Consider the following 26,723-nt stretch of genomic DNA (forward strand, 5'->3'; position numbering starts at 1 on the left):
TATGCAATTTGTGATCAAGTCTTACAACTTGCTGAGCCAACTATTTTCACTTGGATCCTACTAAAACAAGATGCAGTCTGAGCACATTCACTGCTCCAGGTTCCTGCATGTAGGACAAACAACACAAGTATTTGCAGGAGCTTCTGACAAAGACAGCCAAAGATGATATAGGTTGCTGCTGCTCGGGAAACTTACGTAATTTGGGAATGAATTATATGAATAACCAGATTCACCACTGCCTTGGGTTCATGAATGACAAGCAATATTGAATCTTCACATGATCCAGACTAAGCTATAAAAATGCATTTAAGGTAGTCGTAGACTAGATCCCATAAATGCACAAACATGGCTTCAAGTAGCCAAGTCATATGTCTGAAAGGTTGGTCCAACAAGAACTGTAATAGGTACCTTGACTAAGGGCTACTTTCTCCAGATTACCACGATTATATTCTGAAGCTACCTTGACTGTTTCAAAAAGAGTTCTACTGGCACACCAGCAATAGTTCTATAGTTATGCAGAAGTCTGGTACTTGAAGGATATATAAAGTGATAATGGATTGAAATGGAAATGTGGTTCATCATGTCTCCATTTGACATCCTAATTGTTACTTTTCAATGTCTTAGAGGATTTGAACAAAAATTTGAGTCATTTTTCACCATTTGGACCTGTGCTTGAATAAAATCTTAGTTGAGCAACAAGTTTAACTGTGACCCTCCAAAGTTACACTCAATCCATATATATCAACTACTCAGTTGAATTTTTGTCTCACCTTGAAAGAGAATTAACAAAATTTCGACTTGGTTCTCTCGAGTCACTCTCGGTGGTATTGCATATGAACTGTCAAAACAGAAGAAGTGAACTTCAAAAACAAAAAATGAACAGGACTTCACTTTTCAAGCAGCATAAGAGTAAAGAATAAGTGAACAGCATTAGTGATTAGAATAAATGGAGTAAAAGATGTAATAACACAACATAGAACAAACAATGTGTGGGCGGTAATCAAAAAATGAAATCACAAGTGCAAGAGGCTATACGAAAAGAAATTGACTCCCATAATTGAGGACACGGTGTTGACCTGGAATGATAAACCGTAAAAGTGGAACTTGTGCAACCAGTTCAGTCAACATGACCAGTACATTCTACGTGGATATGTTGCAATATGTAGGAAGACCAGGAAAGAGACTGAAAACAAGATCCACTTTAAGTTCTTATTGCAAACTCAAATGACCAAACAGAATTTATACAGCTTTATGAGATGCAGTAGCACATATAGCACGCCATATATTTGGCCATGAAGGTGAAGATGCAAAATGGCTCAGTTTGTAGAGAATGAATCAGATCCAGCTTTCCATGTTAGAATCAACCGTGTGCCATTATTTACCATTGCTATAAGGATGCAATCTGCACTTCTCATTTTACCAATTTTGTGAACTTTTTCTTATTACCCATTTGATTAGAAGACTCTTTCGATATATACACGTTCCCAATATTTATTTGTATATAAGCGCCACTTTAATAAGTAAAAGAGAACCTTTTGAATCTGCCATTGCATTTTGGGTTTTAAAATATAAACACGAAATAAGTTTATGAGATACTACACGAGGCACATATGAATGAAATGTTTCCACAACAGGAACAGTTACAATAAATTTTTTTTTTTTTTGCTTGTTTTAATAGATCAGCTCAACCAAATTTTGAAGCATCACAGTACATTGTCTCTGCTGAGTTCAATAAAAGTAGAATCTATGGTAACATCTCATGGAAATGAGAGTAAGAGATGCTTAGAATCAAGTAATCACCATCAGACAAAATTTGGATATGCACACTGGCCCCACAATTGCCTTTCAGGCCGGTGGGGTTCCTTCATCATTCACACCCAACTCTTCTTCAGCTTCGTTGCCATTAGTGAGTCTGGCACCATCAGTAGAATTAGCATCCGCCACTACACCCTCCTCCTGGCTTTCTTCTTCGGCATCCTCTTCCTCTCCATTTTGTTCATCAGCCTATATGGAGATGAAAAGAAAAAATAACACACAGAAAGGAAGTTCCTGGCCATTCATGACTATCACTTCGAGAGAGAAAGCAAATGGGTCACGTGGTTTCCTATTGTATTTTATAGCGTCTATGTAATCTCCTTTGCTCTAGGCATGGTACTGCAAACTGGTCCTGATTGCTTTATGGAAGAAAATGAGTAAATAGTGGGAAGACATGACTCACTATGAACTTGGTCAAGAACATTACCTTGTGACTCTGGTCACCATTTTCAAGAGTTACATTCTCTTCCTCAGCTTGCATGCTTCTGAAAGCCTCAACAAGATTATTGTGCGATCTATCAGAGTACTTTGCGTATTCTTCCGCAGGAGGATAAACACCCCTAGAAAACAATTAGAAGTTGAAAGTAAGCAAACTATACCAAATGATGTTCTGGAGAATTTCTAAAAGATTTAAGCATCAATAATTCAAGCTCTTTAAAAGAAACACTGAAAAGCATAGGTATTACACGTCAACAGTAGTGATAGAAACTGATGTAATTAAAAGGCAATATAATTAACGAGAGAGAGCATAAAAAGGTGGACACGACGGTATCATTTTTAAGCATAGATGAACTAAGAAATTGTTTTCCAGTACCTTGTCCCAGCAACCTTAGATTCAACAGAAAGAGCCACTAGCCAATCGTCAAATAAATTTGGATATTCTTCAGGGTCAGCCAAAGATTCTGCAGCTTGTGGATTTACCTGCATAAATATAGATGTGCTTATGTGACTACCCACTTTTATATGAACCTTTTATGTATCTGAGAAAATGATTGAGATATCAGACAACTAGAAAAGGACTTGGTTTTGTCCATAGCTAAACATTACATATAACATTTAAAGTATAAGCATGAAAATATTGAAACGAGAACTTGAATGGTCCTGAAAGTAGAGAAGTAACCTCTTTCTTGCCGCAACATACTTAACATCAAGAAAATCGGTTTGATGAATTGGAAGTTGCCTAACATAATCTAACAATAGCAAAGGAAGAATGAAAGTACTACTTGAATAAATTGGATTAAGAAATCAGATTTAGATTCTTTCAGAAAAAAAGTATCCAAATAGCCAGTTTCTATAGCTAATGACCGAGAACTTTCTGTATAGTTCCACAGCTAATTGGTAAAAAAGCAGGAAAGAATCAAGAACCATCCCTCGCAGCACCAGTACAATAAGGTTGCAAGAGAAAAGGCATCATTAATGATACAAACAACAAAATGCATGCGATCAAAATCAGGCTCCATTTACTTTTTCAAGGACAAAACATGACAAGGGAATATGACTTACCTTGTGGAGGTCCTTTCTCCAGATTGCAGTAATCTCTGAAACTTTGCTTGGTAGATAAGATCGTGCCATCAAAGCAGCCTCAGGTATGCGATTGCTGGAAAACACAAAGATGTGTGTGTGTGTGTTTGTGAGAGAGAGAGAGAGAGAGAGGCATTTACTATCGCATGATGTAATGTTCTTTTTATTCTATAGAAAAACAAAGTTAAAGCTAACTTACGTATCCACCAACAGCTGGAGACAGTCTTCTAATTTACCCAACATATATAAACAGAGGAATGCAACATTATTCTTTCCTTGCTCTTTAGCAAGGGATGCAAGTCTCGAGATTCCTTCAGCATCACCTAAGGAAGAATAGAGCAGTAACAAGCCACTCAAATCCATAGCCTGTTTCATACATTCTTCAGCCATTTCCAACTGCATTAAATCAAATACGCAAATGATAAGGACGACATACAAGCATTGATTCGCAAATATAATAAAATTTGAACTTGTTAAAGCTGGGAAATTTTCACTAATATGTTGATCCTAGAAAACCGTTTTAAGTTAAAATTCAGACAATTAATCTCACAAGAGAACCTGAACTTCATTCCCAATCTAGATATGTTTTTTCAGAGCTTTCTCTTAAAAACCTGATATGTTTAACATAGAAAGCCATGACTATCAAGTTGAGTAGATGGAACACCTTTCCACTCGACATAGCTAATTCTCCCAGCTGCTTCCATTTAGACTCGCTCCGCACTTCCATTGCAATTTCCTGTCATAAAAAAAAATTCAGGTTATTCTTGATGTCCTATAACCATCAATGACTCTCCAACCAAAAAGGAAAACTGCCATGTTTGGCTAAAAACCAACACAAATCACCTTTGCAATCCCCAACCTCCCAAGCTGTATGGCTAATTCAAACCTGTAATCCGGGTCCGTAGCCACTTCAAGTGCATCCTCTATCATACCTCGTGCTTCCAAGAAACGAGCCACACTAATGATTGGAGATAAGTTAAAACTTCTCAAAGGTACATTGTCAAATTTACAACGATCAAGTGGTGCAGCATTATAACAAAATTACTAGACTTCAGTTAAAAGAGAATCAAAGGTATGGTGTACCTGCAACCGTTAATGTCCAAAATCAAGGACAAGCATTAGGAAGAAGTTGTCCCTTAAATTTATGCAAAATAAATTAAACAAAAGTTTCGCCAGGAAAAAACAGATAAAGCTAAAGCTATAATCATGGAACCAAAAGGCAATGGCATTCAAATCTACCAAATAGCCAGATCCACAAGCAGACTGATGCTGATTTCACATTCATTGTAAGAGAAAAGATGAGATTACCAGAACAGATGGTTAATGAATACTGTAGAAGGAATAATAATTGCAGTAGCCAGCAGAGAGAAGGATAAAGCATTTAAAAAACAATGACATTGTCAGTTTTATTTTAGTTGTTCCAACAATAGTTGCATTCAGCAATTTCTTCCCCAATAAAATAAATGTCAACAAAACAAAATGAGCTTCACGTCCATCACAGAAGTTCTTACTCTTGACATATATCATACAAGTCTACTAGCCATCCTTTTCTCGAGAAAACCTCAACATTAAAAACAAAAACATTGGCCTTGGTAGAGAATCCTGATCATTTGGCAATCATGGGATGACGTGTACCTATTATGATGCTCTTGAGGAATCGAAGGTAAAAGTGCATTGGCCCTTTCCAGATCTCCACGCATAACCAGAGTTTTGTATTCTATCAAGCTGAGAAGTAATGTATACCCCATAACACTGCATTTAAAGTCATGCAAATAAGATTCAATAAAACCTCAATATATAAGCTGCAATATAATGACCTGTTGTCAAATAACAAATGCTAAAACCTTACTCACTTGAATTCTTTATCAATTAGGTATACCCGGCTTTGATTGGCAAGATATCCCAACAAGTACATAGGCCGGTCCAAATGGAACATTGTAGTCACCTGAAGTTGTCAAGTTATTACTCAAGAAGAATTGATTTCCCATTGAGCACATAACATTACATGGAGAATAAAAAAGAAGATGAAAAGGAAAAAATTGAGAATCATACCTCCCCACCTACACAGTAATTGAGCCTCCAAGAAGAGTTGTTGTAAATGAAACAATCACCAACCCAGATACCGGTCTTGACACGCTCATTGGTTTCATGGAGAAGTTCAAAAGCATCCTCTACTCCTTGTTCATCTTCTGCTTTTCCGCTCTCCAAATAAGACACAACTACGTCACGCTTAAAACAAAATCCCAGATGACCTCGTCAGCTCACCCAGTAATGTCACCAGTGGCATAACAAGAAAATTACAAACAATTGAAAGTAGTCAAGTCCGAGATACGAGAGAAAAATGATACTCACATTATACTTGAGGATGTAGAAAGATGCATCACTGGCAATTGCCACTAAATCACCACTATCAGCCCAATATAGGTTCTAACACGATAGAAAATTATATGACATCAAAAGTGCATTCACTGAAAATAAGATAAATTTGTGTGTGCGTGTCGTGACACAAACTTACTTTCACATTGACATCAATTCTTCGAATCAACCTGCATTCAACCCAATCATAGAAGCAAATGAAGTCATTTGAGCACATGGCCAACAGAGTGCCGCCATAGATATGTTCAGCCAAATAGGTTGGTCGAATACTCTTTTTCTCCTGAAAAATACCACCAGTATCATACTTGCCACATCCTCTAAACAACGTCACATGAGTTTTCACCTCGCATGCTAGTATTGATGTCGAACAAGGGTACCAAAAAATTGTTCCCAACTAGCTAAAAATCTTCAAACATATGTGCATGTGTGGCTGTTTCGAAAGGTATAAAATAGATCATATATATGGCATCAAGGTGGTGCAAACCCATTAACCAAAAAGAAAAAAGAACAACCGTGGCCATTAAGAAACTTCTGGTTGTAGAAGAGCCATGGCTACTGTGGCCATGTATTACAGCTCCAAAGTGCAAAGAGAGTACTCATCGGTCTGGGGAGCATCAAATGTAGGGAGAATGACAGATGAGAAAGGTGATATCCTTAGGCTACACTGGTTTGTCTTCAATTGTTATACTCATACATAAACATTTAAAAAAAAAGCAATCCACATCTATAGGAGCTGCAAAACAGTAAATGTAAAGGCAAGTAGATTAGCCAATACCAACTAATCATTTGAGAGCAAAAGGACTTCACAGGATCCCATTTTCCTTTTAAGAAAACAAACGTTTTTATTGGACTCAGGACGGCAGAAAACTACAGCAAGTATTTTTGTAAATCACTGAAACTGAAACTTATGAAATGTACAGTGTAAATAGACCAACCTGGAAATTTTTACTGAAGATTTTGATTTTTGAGGTACTTTCCTTGACAGCATATTCCCCATCAGAAGACCAAACAAATTCAAGTGCTGAACCGAAAGAGCGGTTCCTCCATGCCAATGCAGTATATATAATGTACTCACCATCTCCGCAGACTACAACAAACCTCCCATTTGGATTGTGCTTTAAGCTCTGAAGAAGAATCAACAATACAAATTGGAGGTTTGTGAATAACTTCATATGTAACAAGAGTTTAAGACTCCTCAAAGTCAATTGCTTTATTAGTAGCATAGTCTCTGACCAAAAAAACAATAGTAGCATAATCAAGAAAATGTGATCCAGGCAGATCTTCCATGTTGATGTCCCAATCAAAGTCTTTAGAATAAGCAGTTAAATCCTAGTATCCCATTGATTCATCTAGCAATATAGACAAGCTTGTCCACTCCCTTTTAGAGCCATCCTTACTATTTCAAAAACTAGACGCAAAACTTATAATTTCATGAAGAGAATCTCTACTAACATGTGATCACGCATATAGACAGAATCACTGCCTGGAGCACATCAACTCTTTTAGCAAGCAGCAAAACCACTGCTTTCAAATCCAGAAAGAAATACTCCACAGATTCAAGTATAAGGAAATAAGGTAAAAAAGACAACGGGCAGTGAAACCTCCTCGGCATAAATATGGACCAAAGTGATGAGGAAGTAGGACCTCAGGCCCCATTTATCCTCAAATGTCAATTATAATAAATAGCTTTCCAAAACAAGAAGCATGTTCAAACGCACAGCTAGCACCACAATGAGAAGTTGATGACAAGTATTCCTTACGAAGACATGTCTCGAATCTCAATACCTTATTCAAGAAACTAATCCAGGCAAAAGTGGAGTTCAAGGAGATGAAAACTCACTTGGGGGTAAAGATCACAGGTTCCCAACTCCTTAACAGCCAATGGCAACCTTTCGCCATCAGTAACCTACAAAAAGCAAAGCAAGATGTAATCACTAAGGAACCTTCATAAAAAAGTTGTCATTTTTACAACAATAAATCAGTCTACTTAGTTTCAAACCTCAAAACCTGCTCCGACGCTCTTAATGTTTACAGTTTGAATCTCATTATGCTTAGCCCAGATGATTTTTCCGCTACTGTCCATGCTAGCTACAGGCACTTCACGACCAAGTTTGACCATAATGGTTCCTTCATCATAACCGATCACAACTCTGTACAGAGAATACCAACCATGACCAGTCCAATCATATTCCTCATATAACAAAGAAGTTACGAAAAGGTTGCAATTATAATCCAGAAGTTGCAACATGAAGATTACAGATGAAAACATGAAAAGTACCAGTAAGCATTATCGAAACATCTTCCAGTAGAGGAAATCCAAATATGAAAAAGATAGTAAGAGAACATGTTTAAGAACAAACCTTCTTGAACTTTTCATGTAGCCGATAGCCCAGACTCTTTCAAGACCGTAATTCAATGTATTCTCCAGCCTGTGTTGAATTGAAAAACTATTAGGAGGATTCCTCAAATGTAATCTGTTAGAAAATTTTAAGCTAGAAAAAAGGGGAAATACAAGCTAGAAAAGATGGGAAATACAAGATAAATTGATTCATGTACCGCACATTCACATGAAATCAACAAAATTAGCATATGTTCAACTGACTCAGATAAACTACATGAAATTTCTATAAGCATCTGTCTGAACGCTGGAATGTACTAAATCTATAACTATTCAATGTTCAGTCCATTTTGTCCATCAGCACACATAATGCAAAGGAATTTCAGAACTCACCTCGTATTCAACATGGACACGGTCAGATATACAATAAATTTGGACCATGACCTTTGATTTCTAGATTAATAACCTCTTATGATGTTTGTAAGACATAAACCATTTAGTACACGCAGACTGGATCATCAATGATAACCTATTCAAAAGTAAGACACAAAAGCACTGATTTAGTTGGAATGAAATGCTCTCTCATGTAAATTGTTTTTGTCCTTCTCAGTAAACTTTTGAGGTTTTATATTTATTATGATCAACTCCCTGCCACCAGGCTGAGTGTCTAATGGCATGAAACTGAAGCTCAACTTTTCTGTACTGTGCTTTAGTAGACCAGCATACAATCATGGCTTGTCCTGCAACAGATCAGTCTAATGGAGACATGTTCATTCAAACAGACTACGGGCAAAACCATATGATTGCCAAGATACAGACGTAGGGAATACCACTGAGCGAATCATAAACATATTTGGAAACATAACACAAACGTAGATGCCTAATTATCATCCGCACAATAACTCAAGGTGTCTAGGCAATACCAAATGCCGGAAAGGGAAAGTGAAGATGCAACAGGATATCAGTAAAAAATCGTGGAACTATAACCTATAAGTAGTAGAATGCCATATTCGCACGGTACCATCCTCTGAGCCAGTAATTACGATGGGCAGATCCGGATGAAAAGAGACAGCTGAGACATTGTGTGTGTGACCTTCCAATGTCTGGACACAGCTCTTGGTTTGATAGTCCCACACCTGCTTTCATAGAATTGATTAGATAAATCCAAATCGATAGGCTATGCAATACAAAACCTTGACAGACCTTAGCAGTATGATCATCAGCTCCAGTGATAAGAAATGGTTTATCACCACCTGTGAAATAATCTACACAATTAACTCCTTTTTGATGGGCATCTAACGTGAAATTTGGATCAGGAGAGCCGAGATTCCAAATCTGTAAAGTAACAACAAGAAAAAAGGATCAGCATGAATTGTAGTCACAAGCAAGAAAGCAGTGGAACAACGAAAGCCACCCTAAATAAGCATAACTATACCTTTATCGTGCGATCAAGTGATGCACTTGCGAACGTATTTGTGTCTTTTGGATTAAAAGTGACTTGCATCACATAATGTGAGTGTCCCTCAAATATCTGAGTACAAACCCAACCCTTCTCCCAATCCCAAAGTTTAATAAGCATGTCATCGGATGATGAGAGCAAGTAGGGGAGTGTGGGATGGACAGCCACGGATCGAATGTAGTCTGTGTGGGCCTCAAAAACTTTAACTTTGTCCATGGTGTTGTAGTTGTATACACGAATGAACATGTCATCAGCTCCAGCGACAACCCATTGCTTGCGTGCAATAAATTTTGCTGACCTAACTGCCAGACATGATTTAAATTTAATGCGAGGAGAGTAAACAAAGATGAAACTATTATGCGGGCCACTAACTGTTTTAGAGCCCAAGCAAGCCAAATGCATGCACAGACTGATTCACGCGCAGTGAAGTACCTGGCAGATCAGTGACTTCAAAGGACTTAACCATTGTCTGCAGTAACATTAGAAATGTCAGAATCAGTTCAAGATGCAATCAAATAGCCCATGTGAACGAGATAGTACTATCGTATTGATCCTAGTGAATCTCCATTCACGTTCCATACCTGTGACTGGTAATCCCATATACAAACAGTTCCCGCATACAAACTTGCTAGGATCCTGCATCAACAACAATTAGAGTTAAGCAAATAGCGTCGTTCGTCTAACTATGCAAATTGATTTCCAGTACAGAATATATTTTATACGGAAATTGAAAAAGAGTTGAAAGAACAAAGTCATGCCGACCATGGTTCTGTTGGATGCAGGTCTACAGACTTCACTCTCTCTGATCGTTGAATAAACTTCCTCTGGCACGGATACAGTTAAAATCGAAGCGATCAATACCAAATCGCATGTTAAAAAGACAATGTAAATCCACCCGGCCCAGAAACAAACCTTGATTTCCAATCTGAGCGGCTGCCGAACAAATTAACAAACAAAACAAATAATCAGTGCCGAATCAAAACCCGGAAAATAGAATACACACGCAATCCTCTTTCTTCAGCTCATTGTCAACTAAAACTATACAAAGCCAAGGATCAGCCATTTACTTCATAAAAAGAAAAAGAGAGAATTCTAACTTAATTCTAGCAAATTAAACAAAAAATCTAAACTATCGAACACAACAGACCCAAAACCTCGGCTTTTCTTCACATGAAACATGTCGACTAGGTTCAAGAATTAAAAGCCAATGTTTACAAGTCATTACAGCTACGTGTTTCAAAGTCCGAATCCATATCCTCCAGTGCCTCTGCCCAACAGAAGAAAACGAGCAAACAGACGAACCGACAGTGATCCTGAGGCTAGCATATGCGAGCTCGAATCAGTAGAAACGGAAGTCTAGAAAGCCGGACGCGAGGCGAGACGTCGAAATCAGACCCCAAAGGACGCGAGACTCAGCAGATCCTTTCGGCGCATTCAACAGCGGGAAGAAAATCGAGGTTCGAGATCACGTTAGAAAACCGAAGCGACGCACCATTTTTCCGCCGGTGGAGATCGCCGCTCGAAATCACCGTCGGCGAGCGCCGGAGATCGAAGCCCCCCGACCAATGGCGATCTTGACGGCCGCCGGAATCACCTCCTCCTTCTTGTGCGCGCGCTTCGGATTTCGGGAGGGAGGGAGCTCAGCTTCTTCGTCCGTAATGGAGCCGGAAACTCGGGAACGGAACATGAATCACCACCGGCTCGGCCAGGCGTTTCAGCTCACAGCTGAGGCGCCGGGGGAGACGGGCCCGATTCAATCGGGCCGGGTTGGGTCAGGCCCAAAGCATGCACGAGCTGGTCAACGGGCCTAGTCCATGGGTCCAAGCCCGTTCTTGTAATTTTGCGCGTAATATTTAATAAAAAAAATTCCATTAATGTATTTTCTTTTTGATCTACTTCCCCGTGTGATTATTTTTATACAATTCTTTTATTTTTAACCGAATGCAATTCTTTTATTTTTCTCGTCTTGTTCTTCTAATATTCTATCGCGCCATTTTCATTTTCTTTATATATTTTCACTTTTCCATCTTCTCTTGAGAATGTCATTGGTTAAGCTCCTCTTCCAATTTCTTTTTAAATGCTTCATCAACATCTAAACAAAAAATAAGTTAGGCCATACCTGATTATTTATCCCCCTAAAACTACTATTCCCTAAAAGCAGTATTTATAATTTTAAGAAATTCAAGTAACTCTTAAAAGCGTTGGCTCATTTTACTTAGTACTTGTATTATATGAGCTGAATCTCTATAAATTTTACTTTTTTCACGTCATTTCCTTATTTATAATTTTCTTAGGATTCTTTAGCTCAAACAACCTTATTTCTTATTTTTGGTATTTTTGGTTAGTGACAAAAGTTTCATCTCTTCACTCGTCAAATCTAAGTAATTAAATCGATAAGACACTATCCAATTAGTGTACCGTGGAATGTTATGTAAATTTTGTTAATTTTCTGTTTAACTTAAACTGTTTCTATAAAACTGGGCAGCTTAAGACCATTATTATTTAATTTATTAGCCAAGCCCAAGCCCCAACCCATTTCCTTTCCTCTTCAATAGATAGAGGGATAATGATATAAATAATCCCGGAATTTTAGCCCAATGTGCAATATGGTCCATGAACTTTTTATTTGTTCAATATAGTCCCTGAATTTTAGAATAAAGTTCAATATGGTCCCTGAACTTTTATTTTGTTCAATTTGGTCCATAGACTTTTGGTACATGTTTAATGTAGTCCCTGAACTATATGAAAATGTTCAATGTAGTCCTTCCATTACTGAAAATTGATTATCATATAATCACAAGACTGCTGAAAATTGATAGTGCAAGAAGATAGTTAGAGAATTAAAAACATCACGCTTCTATTCATGCACTATTCTGGATGAGTATGACATTGGTGAATTGCATTACAGAAGTGATATCAGAAAAAAAATTATATTTGTTCATGAGGGATCAGGAGTGGAGGCTCGCAGTTTGAGCAATACGCATGAAGAAGAACTTGTGCTTTCACTTCTCCTCAACACTCACATAGACACAGAGCAAATAGATCCACCAATCTTCTCCTAATTGATTATGAAAGCACAATCGTTGCTAAGCTCGACCAGAAAGCATGAGCAAAATCATCATAACCTCACTGAATTTGGCTCATTATCACACTAGTTTATTGAAAACTTGGAGATTCATTACTAAAATTGAAAGAAAAGCGAAAAAATGATCATAACAGACCATTAGTGTTGGGCATAGTTACGAACATCCTGTAAAAAGATGAAGATTAATTAAAACAAAATACCAAGTTAAAGTAGATCTGCACTTTCTGCTCCTTGTAGATGAGCCACATAATTACTTCTTTCGGTCCCAATGTCCTCATGCATCTCTTCATCCTTCTCGGTGCTAAAAAAATCAAGGGAAAGAAAAAGGCTAAATAATATATCATTAAAAACTTCCTGAATCAATTTCTGCATGATTGATTATGTGATAATATTATCGCTATGGCATTGTAAACATTGAGTTTGGAATGCTAATAGATACAAATGATACGATCATACCTTGCATAAAGAAAGGGGTTTCGCATGTGGCTGTCAGGGGTGTTAAAAAAAACCGCAAACCGCCACCACCTGGAACCGGATTGGACCGGCCCAGAACTAGTAGTTCCTAAGGGAACTACTCCGGTTCCCTGTTCCAAGTATGGAACCGCCCACCCGGATCGGACCGGTAATAAAATATATATAATATATATGTTTAATTTTTAATTAAAAAATAAAGAAATCCTAAATCCTAATGTGTGTAAGTGTTGTACAGGATTCTACCATTTTTACAACTCATTGAAGCTTGAAATGGTTCAACTTATTTTGTTGAAGTTTCACTGTCTGCTTTTGCCCATTCGCAACAGTGCGATGCTATATGGCTTCTTCACATGAAAAAGTAGTGGAAGGTTATGACATTCCTAAATGTGGCTACAGCCTATTACAATGTCTTTAAACAGCAGGTGAAGGTTCCTACTGGAAACTTTCCGGTCCTTGACTCTAGCTTGTTAGGAAGTTCCCAACTTAAATAGCAATGTCTTAACTTGAACAGCAGGTGAAGTTATATTTTTGTGTAATTCTTCGTTGCATATTACAATGCCAACGTATGAAGCTTGGCAGGACAGGTTCTCATGCAGGACCGGTTTCATGGACCCACCTGGGAATCGGATCGGATTGACGGTCCAGTTTTCGGATAAATTCATAGAACTAATAGACGGTTCCTAGTTCCAATTTTTTTAAAGTGATCCTTAGTGGGTGATTCCCGGTTCTAGGGTGAGAATCGTCCATCCGGATGATGCTTACATGTAGTGATCGTATATGGAATGTGCAATTTTGTCAACTCATGGAGCAAAAGAAACGTCAGGTAATAATGTCAAGTCACAGAAGACTTTAGTGCCTTCAATAGAACAACGACCACGAGATTAGTGGTTCCGTGATCAACGCGGGCTAGACTCAAGATTCCACAAAGTTGACCTAAAGTGGAAGACTAAAGTACTAAGAATACAAAACACGTTGGTCAGTCAAACATGCCTAACCGTTGACCGACGTGAACTTTTGGCGTTAATCGTTGACTGGTTCAGTGAAACCAGTCTAACCGGATTCAAGGCACTTTTCGGATCGGTTCAAGAACCTTTGTATTGATTCTTGGCAATCTCAAATCGGTTCCAAAGGTATTTCAACGTGCTGGTCCATTTTTCAGCCTTATTATCTCCATATTTGCTCTCGAGTAACTGGTTTCTCCATATTTTTTTGTCTAATCTAGTGTGTTGAAGCTGAAAAAACGCATATTATTAATAAATTAGAAGTTTCAAGGCCTAATTACCATCGACTACAACCCAAGCAACTTACAGGGACGGACAATCAAGTCCTTCCGTTAATTCCGTCCAACTTAACTAGTGAAAAATGCGAACACAGCCTTCTTTTTAATATTTTTTCTCTCCCATATGACGATCACATGGCTATAACATGAAACATAAGGCTAAAACGGCATTGTTTTGATCCAAATATGAAATTTAATACAAAATTTAATTTAAATTAAATTTAGAAATAAGCTAAATTAAATAATAGAAAAGGAGAAGGGTTGAGATTCAGGTGGCGAGGGTTTGCACAAGCCTTGCTGCCGCCGCCCCTTCATCATCGGCCTTGCCGGGGAGGGTGGGGGATGGTCGTCAAGGGTTGTCAACCCTAGACAATGGGCGGCGACCCTTGCTGATCGTAGGTGAGGGCTGACTCGTGGCAGCCCTCAGCTAGACCTAAGCAAGGGTCAGTGACCCTTGCCCGATCTAGGGGAGGGCCTGTAAGCCCTCGCTTGTGGTCAGCGAGGGTTGCCAATCACTAGCTAGGGCGCAGCGACCCTCGCCAGCCATCCCCCCCCCCCCCCCCCCCATCGCCAGCCAGCGATGAGGGCTGTGCAAGCCCTTGCCGTTGATTCTCAACTTTTTTTAAAATAATAGCTTTTTTAAAATTTTAATTTAAATAAAATTTGTACTTAAATCAAATTTTGGCTAAAACGACGTCGTTATGGCCACATAGGAGAGAAAAATTATTTTAAAAAGCCACACCATCATTTTCCGTCAGCCAAGTTGGACGAGATTGACGGAAGGACTCGGTTGCCCAATTCGATAAGTTTTATAACTCAATTGCATTTACGTAACAAGTTTTAGCACTTTTGGTACACTTATCCCAAAAAATTATCGGTAAAGCCTAGAAAAGGAAGGAAAGAAATGGAAGGGAAATAAAGAATTTTTGTTGATGAAGTACGTGTATTTTGGGAAAATTAATAAAAAGAAGTTCTAAACCTATTGCACTTGTGCCAATTCAGTACTAAACTTTTTAACAATTTGCCAATTACGGCATTAGAGTTTCCATGATTGCGATGACTACTAGAAGACATGGGAGTGCGGTCATCATAGCAAAACAACTATTCATTGCAACAACCGAAGTGCTAATGATTTTATCCACAAACACAGCAAGCACATTTAAATAGACTGTCATTTCATATTATATCATGTTCTTCGTGGCACTATTCAATTTGTCTCTACTTCATCTACTAATTAGATGTTGATGTTTTCACCAAGACATATCCATATAGGCGTTTTCTAGATCTTTTTCCAAACTCAAGTTGACCTTCAAATCACCTTGACTATTACTCTCAACCGTAAATTAGAAATATATTTAGGAGATTCTCTAATTGATATTTTGCTATTTTAGATAGTGATTCTATAAAGTCTAAAAAGACTCATGTACTAGTCATTTGACAATGTACAGGAAAATTACATTTTTCTCAACCGTAAACATTGAGTTTTGAATGCCAAGAGAGGTGTTTCACATGCACCGGCATATGGAATGTGGACTTCCATGGACGTCACTTGGTGGGAACACTCCAATAATTGTAGATGGAAAAACTCATCGAGCAAAATAAACGTCATATAAGGATGTGAAATCACATAAAAACAACGACCACAAAATCAGTGGTTCAGTGTTGTCAACGCGGGCAAGACTCACTATTCCATAGAGTTGACTGAAAGTGGAAGACTAAAGCACTAGAAATTCTTAAATCACGTATAAGTGGGAATGCACCGCAAAGTTCAAATGTGGCCGCCATGATCCACGACCACGAGGGATAAGCAAATTATATAACGACCACAAAATTTCAGTACTTGTCCATCTTCACCTCCCCAACCCAGCAACACCAAAACCCAAGAAGAGCGTTGAACAATTTAATCATCATGAAACGAACACCATTTGATCTCTTGCTGGTTTTCCTCGCAACAATTCCACTCCATTTTGCTTCCTTCGAGACATTGCCTTCGACGAGGCCAACGAACTGCTACGAGCAGGAGCGGTTCTAATTTGTTGGAATTCAAGCAAACTCGCTTCCGTGCAGAGCCGGATATTTGCCCATCTTGGGGGGACCCGTCGAAGAGCAATAGTACTAAATTGTAGTTCAAGGGAGAGGTACTGATGTTGAAATGGTTAGGACTGAATTGGCATAAGTGCAATAGGTTCACGACTTTTTTGATAATTTTCCCGTATGTTTTCAATTGTAGCTCGGGGGTTCTAATTGTAGGTAAAGGAAAGAAAGAATCGTTTTCCCTTCACTGATTATTTCATCAAATTAAAACTGTTACAAAATAATGGCTTTCAAGGCTGTTATAACGTCTATCAAGGAAAATTATCTAAAAAGTTCTAAAGCTATTGTACTTTTGCCAATTCAGTCCTAAACCTTTTTCACGTTTTGACAATTGAGTCTATCCGGCCAATTTTAGCAAGAATCGCTGACGTGAATGCAGGCCGTCCTAGATGGTATGGCCGGCGCTGACATGAATAAATTTTAGTAATATTTTAAAATTTATTTGAATTTGTTATTAATTTTTATTTTTCTTTTTTTTTTCTTTTCTTTCTCTTTACCTTCTTCACTATTTTCTTACTGTGGCCGGCGAGGGTTGCAGCCCTCACCCACTCACCCAGATCTAGGCGTGGCCATCATTGCCACGGGCGACCAACCTCGCCATGGCATAGCCCAGATCTGGGCAATGCTGCCTCGCTCGCAGCTGGCGAGGCCGCAATGGTTTGGGCGAGGCCAGCCTTATCCAGATCTAGGCAACGTCGGCGAGGGCCTAACGACCCTCTCCCAGTGGCCGACGAGGGCCCAACAACAGTAAGAAAACAATGAAGAAGGAAAAGAGAAGAAAAAGAAAAAAAAGAAAAACGAGAAAATTAATAATAAACAATCGAAATATTATTAAAAAAAATTATCCACGTCAGCGTTGGTTATGCCGTGTTGGACATAGCCAACGTCCACGTTGATGATTTCCGCCAAAATTGGCCGGATGGACTCAATTGGCAAAACGTAAAAATGTTGGAGACGGAATTAGCAAAATTGAAATATTTATGATCGAATTGGCAAAAATACAAAAAGTTTATGACTTTTTGGACAATTTTCCCCTTCTATCATAGCTGTTACAAAATAATGGTATCAAATATTTCAAAATGGTTAAAATATCCAACATATCCATCGTCATTTGGCTATCGGACAAAGATTCACGCGGTTCCAATACATATAATTACAAACATAACATGGATGCTTTGTCAATTAATGCAAGAAGATAGTTAGAGAATATAAACACCACCCTTCTATTCACGCACTATTCTGGATAAGCATTACAGAAGTGATATCCGAAAAAAAAATGGTTTATGAGAGGGGTCAGGAATGGAGGCTAACCGTTTGAGCAAATACCCATGAAGAAGAACTAGTGCTGTCACTTCCCCTCAACAGGCGCACAGACATAGAGCAAATGGATTCACCAATCTTCTCACAATTGAGTATGAAAGCACAATTCTTGCTACGCTTGACTCGAAAGTATGTGCGAAATCATCATAACCTCACTGAATTTGGCTCATTAATACAGTCGTTTATTGAGAATTTGGATATTCATTATTAAAAGTGAAAGAAGAGCAAAAAAATGATCATAACAGGCCATTAGTGCTGGGCATAGGTAGGAACATCATGTAAAAAGACGAAGATTAATTAAAACAAAGCACAAGTTAAAGTAGATCTGCACTTTCTGCTCCTTGCAGATGAGCCACATAATCAGTTATTTCGATCCTAATGTCCTCATGTGTCTCTTCATCCTTCTCGGTGCTGAAAAAAGCAGGGGAAAGAGAGGCTAAATAATATATCATCAAAAAACTTCCCAAATCAGTTTCTGCATGATGGATTCTGTGATAATATTACCGCTACGGACATTGTAAACATTGAGTTTGGAATACCTAGAGATATAAATGATATGATCATACCTCGCAAAAACAAAGGTGTTTCACATGTGGCTGCATATGGAACGTGGAATTCCATCAACTTAGGGAGCAAAAGAAACGTCAAGTAATAATGTCAAGCCACAGAAGACTTTAGTGCCTTCAATAGAACAACGACCCCGAGATTAGTGGTTCCGTGTTATCAACACGAGCTAGACTCAGGATTCCATAGAGTTGACTTGAAGTGGAAGACTAAAGTACTAAGACTATAAAACGCGTTGGTCAGTTAAACATGTTTGACCGTTGACCGATGTGTACTTTGTGCGTTAACTGTTGACCCATTCAGTGAAATCGGTCAGACCAGTTTCGAGGAACTTTTCTGATCGGGTCAGGAACCTTTAGATTGAATCTTGGCAATCTCAGATCGGTTCCGAAGATATTTCGACGTGCTTAGTCCATTTTTTGCCTTTATTGTCTCCATATTTGCCGTTGAGTACCTGGTTTCTACACATCTTTTTTCCAATATGCTATTTTGAAACTGGAAAAATATATATTATGGATAAATTAAAAATTCCAATGCCTAATTACCATCGACTACGACCTAAGCAGCTTATAGAGACGGACAATTGGAAATCACGATTCACATGCAAGCTCATCTGCCACTGCTGCTAACGTAAAGGCTTCTCTAAATGGATTCTATATCAATTTCTCATTAGAGGAGCTTTATTCCATTCTTCAAGAATTTGGTACTTCTAGCTCATCTCTTGCTTATGTTATGTCTATCACTTTGGGTAATTCTAATTCGTGATCTTTTTACTCTGCCTGTCGCAATTATATAATTTCAAATTATAATTTATTTCAGTCGAAATTATTCACTTTACATGCCCCTACCATTTATACAATTGATATTATATCTCACAATTAGTTGACAGTCTTATATATTTCGCTATTACTAGACTTGACATCACCAATGTTGTTTATTTTGTAAGTCAATATATAATTGCGCCCCGTACGACTCATTTTGCTGGGGTCCTTCGAATTCTTCCCTACATCAATGATACATTATTTCATGGCCTTCACTTTTCTTCTTATCCTGCCTTGGAGTTGACAGCTTATTTAAATGTTGACTAGGCCGTTGACCTTCAAGGTCGTCGCTTTACTATGGGCTATTCTTTCTTTTTGTACACTCCACTTATCACATGGCGTAGTAAGAACATACCACTGTCGCTCGCCCTAGTATAGAAGCATAGCATTGAGCTCTTGTTGATACGACATCAAAGTCACTATGATTGCAATGGCTACTAGAAGACGTGGGAGTGCGTCTTCGTAGCGAAACAATAATTCATTCCGACAATCGAAGTGCTATCCAAATATCACATAATGATATTTTGCACGAAAGTGCCAAGCACATTGAGATATATTGTCATTTCATTCGGTGTCATGTTCTTCGTGACATTATTCAACTTGCCTCTACTTTATATACTAAAGAGACTCCTAATGTCATCTCCAAGACACATCTACCATGGTGTTTTTAGGATCTCTGTTTCAAAATTAAGTGGGCATCTTTCAAACACCTTGAGTTTGAGGGGGATATTAGAATTATATTTACACGATTCTATAATTGATATTTTGCTATTTTATATAGTCATATTGTAAAACCTATTAATAGGCTCATAAACTAGTCATTTGAAAAAGTACAAAAAATTACACTTTTCTGCTATCACAATCTTCAACTATAAACATTGAGTTTTAAATGTCAAGAGATATAAATAACGTGATCATACCTTGCAAAAAGGAAGGTGTTTCATATGCACGCGCATATGGAACGTGGAATTCCGACAACCTCACTTGGTTGGAACACTCCAGTAATTGTAGATTGAAAAACTCATGGAGTAAAAGAAACGTCATATAGTAATGTGAAATCACATGAAACTTCAGTGTCTTCACTAGTGAAACTGCCCAACTATCACATCACAAGAACAACGACCACAAGAACAGTGGTTCCATGTTTTTCAATAATTGTAGATTGAAAAACTTATGGAGCAAAAGAAAGGTCATATAATAATGTGAAATCACATAAAGACTTTAGTGCCATCACTAGTCTTACCGTTGACTAGTCAAACCACACAACTATCACATCACAAGAACAACGACCACAAGAACAGTGGTTCCGTGTTATCAACGCGGGCTAGACTCACTATTCCATAAAGTTGACTTAAAAGTGGAAGACTAAAGTAATATATATTTTCAATTCATGTTTAAGTGGCAATGCACCCCCAACGTTCAATGATTGGATTGAACAACTTAATCATCATGAAACGAACACCATTTGATATCTTGGTGGCTTTCCTCGCAATAATTCCACTCCACTTTGCTTCCTCCGAGACATTGCCTTCGATGAGGCCAGAGAAGTGCCATGAGCAGGAGCGGTCTGCCTTGTTAGAATTCAAGCAATCTCTCTTCCATCCAGAGTTGAAACATTGCCAGATTTACAGAGATCCGTCGAAGCTAGAATCATGGAAGCCGGAAGACGGGGATTGCTGTAGCTGGGAAGGTGTGAAGTGTGATGAAGGGACGGGCTACGTGACCGGCCTTGACCTCAGCCAAAGTTGTCTGTCCGGTCCTATCAACTCGAACGCCAGCCTCTTCCGCCTCGCTCACTTGCAAAGCCTTAACCTCGCCTGGAACAGCTTCAAGGAGTCTCCAATACCGTCCGCCATAGGTGATCTTGTGGAGTTGACGAGCCTGAACCTCACTACGTCCAAATTCGGAGGTCAAATCCCGTCTCAAGTCCTAAAGTTGACCAACTTGTCCTCCCTCGATCTCTCTTGGAACTTTAGACTGGAGCTGAGGAATCCCAGCATGGAGACCGTGGTTCAGAGGTTGACCAAATTGGAACACCTCGATCTTAGCTGGGTGGATGTGTCTGCTCCGATTCCTGATGCTGTCGCAAATTCATCTTCATTGACATCACTTGTACTCCAATCCTGCTACTTGCAAGGGGCATTCCCAACAACCATCTTCGAGCTCCCGAGGCTACAACTTCTTGATTTGGGTGACAATCCAGAGCTGTCAGGCCATTTGCCAGAGTTTTCCTTGCACAGTCCCATTAAGTCGCTGTTTCTTCGGGGGACCAATTTTTCGGGTCCATTACCAGCTTCGCTTGGAAACCTGGCTTTCCTCAGCGAGTTCGATATCAGTTACTCCAATTTATCAGGTGAAATCCCATCTTCCCTTGGGAAGCTCGTCCAACTCTCCACTTTGGCTCTTAGCTGGAATAAACTCTATGGGGAAATTCCCGCTTCTTTGATCAACCTCACCAACCTCACTTTCTTAGACCTCCATCACAATCAATTAACCGGTCAAATTCTAGCTAAGATCACTGGCCTCACGCGGTTAACTTATCTCGACCTATCATTTAACAGACTAACTGGCCCAATTCCTAAAGACATCTCTAACTTCGAGAATCTTACTACCTTGGACTTGCAATCGAACAACCTGAATGGCACTTTGCAACTGGATGTGGTACTCAAACTTCAACATTTAAGGATGTTGGTACTCTCATTCAATGAATTCTCTTCGATTATCGAACCCGACATAAATGCTAGCCTTTCAAAGCTGTCCGCTCTCGGCTTGGCTTCTAGCAACTTAAGTGAGCTCCCCATCTTCCTATCATACCAAAGCAAGTTGCAATGGTTGGACCTATCCCAAAATAGCATCTATGGGTCCACACCTTCATGGTTCTTAAATGTGAGTACGGCACAATGGGGATTTTTGAATCTTTCCAGAAACTTAATTACCAGTTTCACAGCTTTTAAATGGCCAAATCTTGCGGTGTTGGACCTCAGGTACAACGATATACAAGGATTACTTCCTATTCCCCCGAAGGCCATTGTAGTCTATCTTGTCTCGAATAACAAGCTATCCGGAGAAATATCACCGGAGATGTGCCAGCTAAGCTCTATTGGCATGCTTGATTTGTCCAAGAACAAGTTGACTGGTGTTATTCCACCATGTCTGAGCAATTTGAGCAAGACCCTTCAAGTCTTGAGTTTGCATGGTAATGATTTGTATGGGAGATTTCCTCAATTGCAGAATGGTGCATGTACGTTGGGGATGATAGATGTGAGTGATAACCAACTACAAGGGTCACTGCCAAGGGAATTAGCTAATTGTAGCCGTCTGGAGTTTCTCAATTTCAGAAATAATCAAATCGTGGACACATTTCCATCATGGATGGGCTCGCTTTCTTCTTTGAAGGTGCTCATTTTGCGCTCCAATAGATTTCATGGAGCCATAGGGGAACCTGAAGCTCGTAACCAGTTTCTTAACCTACGAATTGTTGATCTATCCATGAATAACTTCTCGAGCAGCCTTCCATCTGAATACTTTGATATCTGGAGTGCCATGAAAGTCCACTATGTAGATGATGCATACTACTATGGGTATTATGTGCCCACTTACTTCCAGGCTGACCCGATTAAGGAAGAGTACGACTTCTCAGTGATAATAATGAACAAAGGCATTGTCACGGAGTACGAAAAGATATTGTCATACCTCACCGTGATTGATCTTTCGAGCAACAACTTTAACGGGGAAATCCCAAATTCTATTGGAAGTTTAACTGAACTTCATCTGCTCAATCTCTCCAACAACGCTCTTACCGGCTCCATCCCTTCGTCCCTGGCGAATATGACCGAACTAGAATCTCTTGACCTTTCAAGCAATAAGCTCTCAGGGATGATCCCTCCAGAACTCACGCAACTCATTTTCCTTGCTTTCTTCAATGTGTCGGACAACCATCTTTCTGGGCCCCTACCTCAAGCGAACCAGTTCACTACATTCGAGAATAACTCTTATGGAGGGAACTTGGGACTGTGCGGACTTCCTCTGACAAAGAAATGCGGAAATCCTGCTGAAGCGCCCCTGGCACCACCATCTAGTGCATTTGCTGAACAGGACTCGGGGACCTGGTTCGAAGAACTTGACTGGAAAATTGTCTTGATGGGTTTTGGAAGCGGGCTGGTCATCGGCGTGGTTATGGGGCTGAACACGACTTCCGGAATTGAGCGTTCGTTCCTGAGGTTCTATAGAGGAAGGCAACGGAGACAGATGCGCCAAATAAGGTTTGCATGATGTACAATCTGTAGGAAAGTTCAATGACTGGATTGCTCATTGCTAGGTGCGCATCGTGGCATACCTTTTCGGTGTGTTCTGTGCTTCACGATGGCATCCAAATATCTACCGTCTAGATATGAGATTTCGAATAAAGTGTCTCCAATTTCATCAAGCAAACAATAAATGTGCGATCGTTCCCTTGAAATGGACTTGATATACTTTTTTGATAGCTATGAATACAATTTCTCGTGTTGGCCAGAAGAAGTTCTCAGCTTAATTAATTTCTGATAAACCATTATGCAGAAGTTTCCTTCCCCTCATTTTTCTCCAATCTTGATCAAACAAGGAAATGATTCATGGCCTCCATGTTTTGGAGGAATTGGCATAACCGGGCCCTGTTTCTTATAAATTATTTTTAGCTTTCCGTTTAAATTCAAATCAAAGATGCACACCACAACTGTGTCTAGTCATAACTGAACATTGTACTCGAGTATCTGGATCGAAGAACTAGACTGGAAAATTGTGTCCGATGGTTCGCGGAATAGGACTGGTCATCGGAGTGGTTATGGGACACAACACAACCACGAGAGTTCAACATTTGGTCCGTAAAGAAGCTTTTTGGGCAAAGGCAGAGAACCCGGAGGCATTCGCAGAAGAAGGTTAGCATGAATTTACATCATGTTGCGAAGGTTAGTATTACACCTCAATAACTCAAAATGTTGCAATGCCATGGCATTCCTCTTTAATCTTTTGACTGGTGATGAAGTTTTTTAAAAGGCTTTCATCTCAGTGTTAATCTAGTTAAATGGCACTCAAACATATATCAAGTAACTCTTTTGAGTTGCTTCTGACACTATCCGAAATCCCATCCGTGATTTCGTTTGTGAGCAAAATGAATCAACTTTGTCCACAATACAAGCATGATATGAATTACTTTCATATTTCATGTGCTACAGATTTATTAAAACTAGTGTTAGGAAATGGCACATAGATCGAATCAAATCCCTAATAGCTTAAAATGTTAGAAGTATCACCTCGTTGTTGGCATGAGCTATGCAGGAGCATTCAAAGTCATTAGAGATTAGGAATTGTTTCAAGTCATAATTACAAGTATCAACCTGTTTGATATGTATCTTCCTCGTTTTATTTGTACAGAGGTTTGGAAACATGCCTTGCCCACAGATGACTAATATAGACTCTAGGTTCGTTGGTTTCATGTTCCAAAGATGCCATTATTCCTTCTTTTTTCCAGTGATTTTAGTAATCTTCAAGATATTTATTCCACTAGGAGCATAATACACCACTGATCGTAAATGACCTTTCACGAGGACACACCACAAAAGGAAAGCATGCGATGAGATCTTTGGGTTACACTGGAAAATCCTGCCACTGGCAGGATGCAAAGAGTGTACACATAAACTAGTACAAAACGACACTTTCTTCCTTGGACAGAAGAATGATATGCAGTTTCATTTGAACCTCAAAGTGAAAGTAACAGTGTGAGAGGTCGGGATCTGTTTTATTCGACATAGAATTTGGCTTAAGGCTCCATACTATCAGCACACTATCTTGACCACAGGTATTCCCTCGTCGCAAGGAACTGCAACCCCGCAGAGCGAAAGCCACGAAAAAAGTGAGACAATGGATATGGAAGATTTTATCTTTGTACTGAAACCGCAGAGCCTACATGAATGTCTTTATCGTGGCAATGGAAAACGCCGGAGCATCATAATAGCTTATCATTGTCAAAGCACAGATATAACGAGGAAATGAAGCATTTAGAGCAGGTATGAATGTTACCGGCGCGATCCTTTCTGATACAAATATCCCAAATCCTTCCGTGACTGAAGGTCAATACGTGCTTGAGCCTGTACGTGACATGATGTTGGAGTCATTCGCAAAACAACCAAGAATCCAGGGACATAAACAGTCATATCCTGTGGAAAATCTGTAAAAGACAGAGGTGGTATTTTCATTCGACTGCTGTAATTGAAGCTGCATTCTAGAGCATGCATACCCGAAGCCAGTTTCCTTCAGTTTCTCGGTCCCCACAAAAGAAAAAAAAAGCAAACAAACAAGCAGAAGACATGCACGGACTGATTTATACGCTGTGAAGTACCTGGCAGATCAGTGACTTCAAAGGACTTAACCATTGTCTGCAGTAACATTAGAAACGTCAGAATCAGTTCAAGATGCAATCAAATAGCCCATGTGAACGAGATAGTACTATCGAATTGATCCTAGTGAATCTCCATTCACGTTCAGTACATGTGACTGGTAATCCCATATACAAACAGTTCCTGCATACAAACTTGCTAGGATCCTGCATCAACAACAATTAGAGTTAAGCAAATAGCGTCGTTCGTCTAACTATGCAAATTGATTTCCAACACAGAATATATTTTATGCGAAAGTTGAAAAAGAGTTGACAGAACAAAGCGATCAATACCAAATCCCACGTTAAAAAGACAATGTAAATCCACCCGGTCCAGAAACAAACCTTGATTTCCAATCTGAGCGGCCGCCGAACAAATTAACAAACAAAACAAATAATCAGTGCCAAATCAAAACCCGGAAAATACAATACACACGCAATCCTCTTCCTTCAGCTCATTGTCAACTAAAACTATACAAAAGCCAAGGATCAGCCATCTCCATTCACTTCGTAAAAAGAAAAAATAGAGAATTCCAACTTAATTCTAGCAAATTAAACAGAAATCTAATCTATCGAACACAACAGACCCAAAACCTCGGCCTTTCTTCACATGAAACACGTCAACTTGGTTCAAGAATTAAAAGCCAATGTTTACAAGTCATTACAGCTACGTGTTTCAAAGTCCAAATCCATATCCTCCAGTATCTCTGCCCAACAGAAGAAAAGGAGAAAACAGACAAACGGACAGTGATCCTGAGGCTAGCATTTGCGAGCTTGAATCAGTAGAAACGAAAGTCTAGAAAGCTTGACGCCAGGCGAGACGTCGAAATCGGACCCCCAAGGACGCGCCGGATTGAAAGGGACATTCCCCACAATGACTGCCCAATGACTGCAAATTGGTCAATCAGTGATCGATCTAAACATATGTTCCCCTGCATTTCTCTTTGATACTTTCTTCTCTCTTTAGCTTCATCACAACAAACAAGGCAAAAGGGAGATGACTCTTTGGTAACTGTTGAGAGTCGAATCACATAGCAACGAAGCAATTTTCAGATTAATTGACCGTAGCGATTGAGATGAAAATTGCAGGGTACTGTACTTGAGTAATCATTTAACATAAGATGATTTATCTACAAAACTGGTGCTTAGAAAAATGTTTCAGTCAAGC

At 39.2% G+C, this 26,723-nt stretch overlaps 1 protein-coding gene across 9 annotated transcripts in view; it reads right to left on the bottom strand.

The window, feature by feature from the left end:
• The window catches only part of LOC115684058 (coatomer subunit beta'-2-like), a 105,903-nt gene that overhangs the window by 21,003 nt on the left and 58,177 nt on the right, over nt 1–26,723 (bottom strand). For 5 of the 9 annotated variants that reach the window (XR_008818616.1, XR_008818612.1, XR_008818613.1 and 2 more), the window contains exons 1-25: nt 11,002–11,156; nt 10,422–10,442; nt 10,272–10,333; nt 10,091–10,145; nt 9,942–9,978; nt 9,486–9,811; nt 9,254–9,385; nt 9,038–9,186; nt 8,073–8,141; nt 7,712–7,862; nt 7,553–7,618; nt 6,648–6,836; nt 5,852–5,992; nt 5,689–5,763; nt 5,389–5,565; nt 5,190–5,281; nt 4,972–5,088; nt 4,180–4,294; nt 4,001–4,072; nt 3,536–3,732; nt 3,319–3,412; nt 2,630–2,736; nt 2,243–2,375; nt 1,801–2,004; nt 771–838 (exon numbers count right to left, since the gene is read on the bottom strand). Coding sequence is in view for 1 of the 9 variants with exons in the window: in XM_056320377.1 (XP_056176352.1) it covers nt 1,846–2,004; nt 2,243–2,375; nt 2,630–2,736; nt 3,319–3,412; nt 3,536–3,732; nt 4,001–4,072; nt 4,180–4,294; nt 4,972–5,088; nt 5,190–5,281; nt 5,389–5,565; nt 5,689–5,763; nt 5,852–5,992; nt 6,648–6,836; nt 7,553–7,618; nt 7,712–7,862; nt 8,073–8,141; nt 9,038–9,186; nt 9,254–9,385; nt 9,486–9,811; nt 9,942–9,978; nt 10,091–10,145; nt 10,272–10,333; nt 10,422–10,442; nt 11,002–11,004 (2,739 nt within the window). In the remaining 8 variants the exon portion in view is untranslated. Of the gene's footprint in view, nt 1–768; nt 839–1,800; nt 2,005–2,242; nt 2,376–2,629; nt 2,737–3,318; nt 3,413–3,535; nt 3,733–4,000; nt 4,073–4,179; nt 4,295–4,971; nt 5,089–5,189; nt 5,282–5,388; nt 5,566–5,688; nt 5,764–5,851; nt 5,993–6,647; nt 6,837–7,552; nt 7,619–7,711; nt 7,863–8,072; nt 8,142–9,037; nt 9,187–9,253; nt 9,386–9,485; nt 9,812–9,941; nt 9,979–10,090; nt 10,146–10,271; nt 10,334–10,421; nt 10,443–11,001; nt 11,157–26,723 lie in introns of those variants that run through there. The other 4 variants (XR_008818617.1, XM_056320377.1, XR_008818615.1 and 1 more) reach the window with 3 other exon arrangements.

Source organism: Syzygium oleosum, unplaced genomic scaffold (genome assembly GCF_021117445.2).
Source record: "Syzygium oleosum isolate NSW1041296 unplaced genomic scaffold, Sole_v2.1 Sole_v2.20, whole genome shotgun sequence".
Classification (NCBI taxonomy): domain Eukaryota; kingdom Viridiplantae; phylum Streptophyta; class Magnoliopsida; order Myrtales; family Myrtaceae; genus Syzygium; species Syzygium oleosum.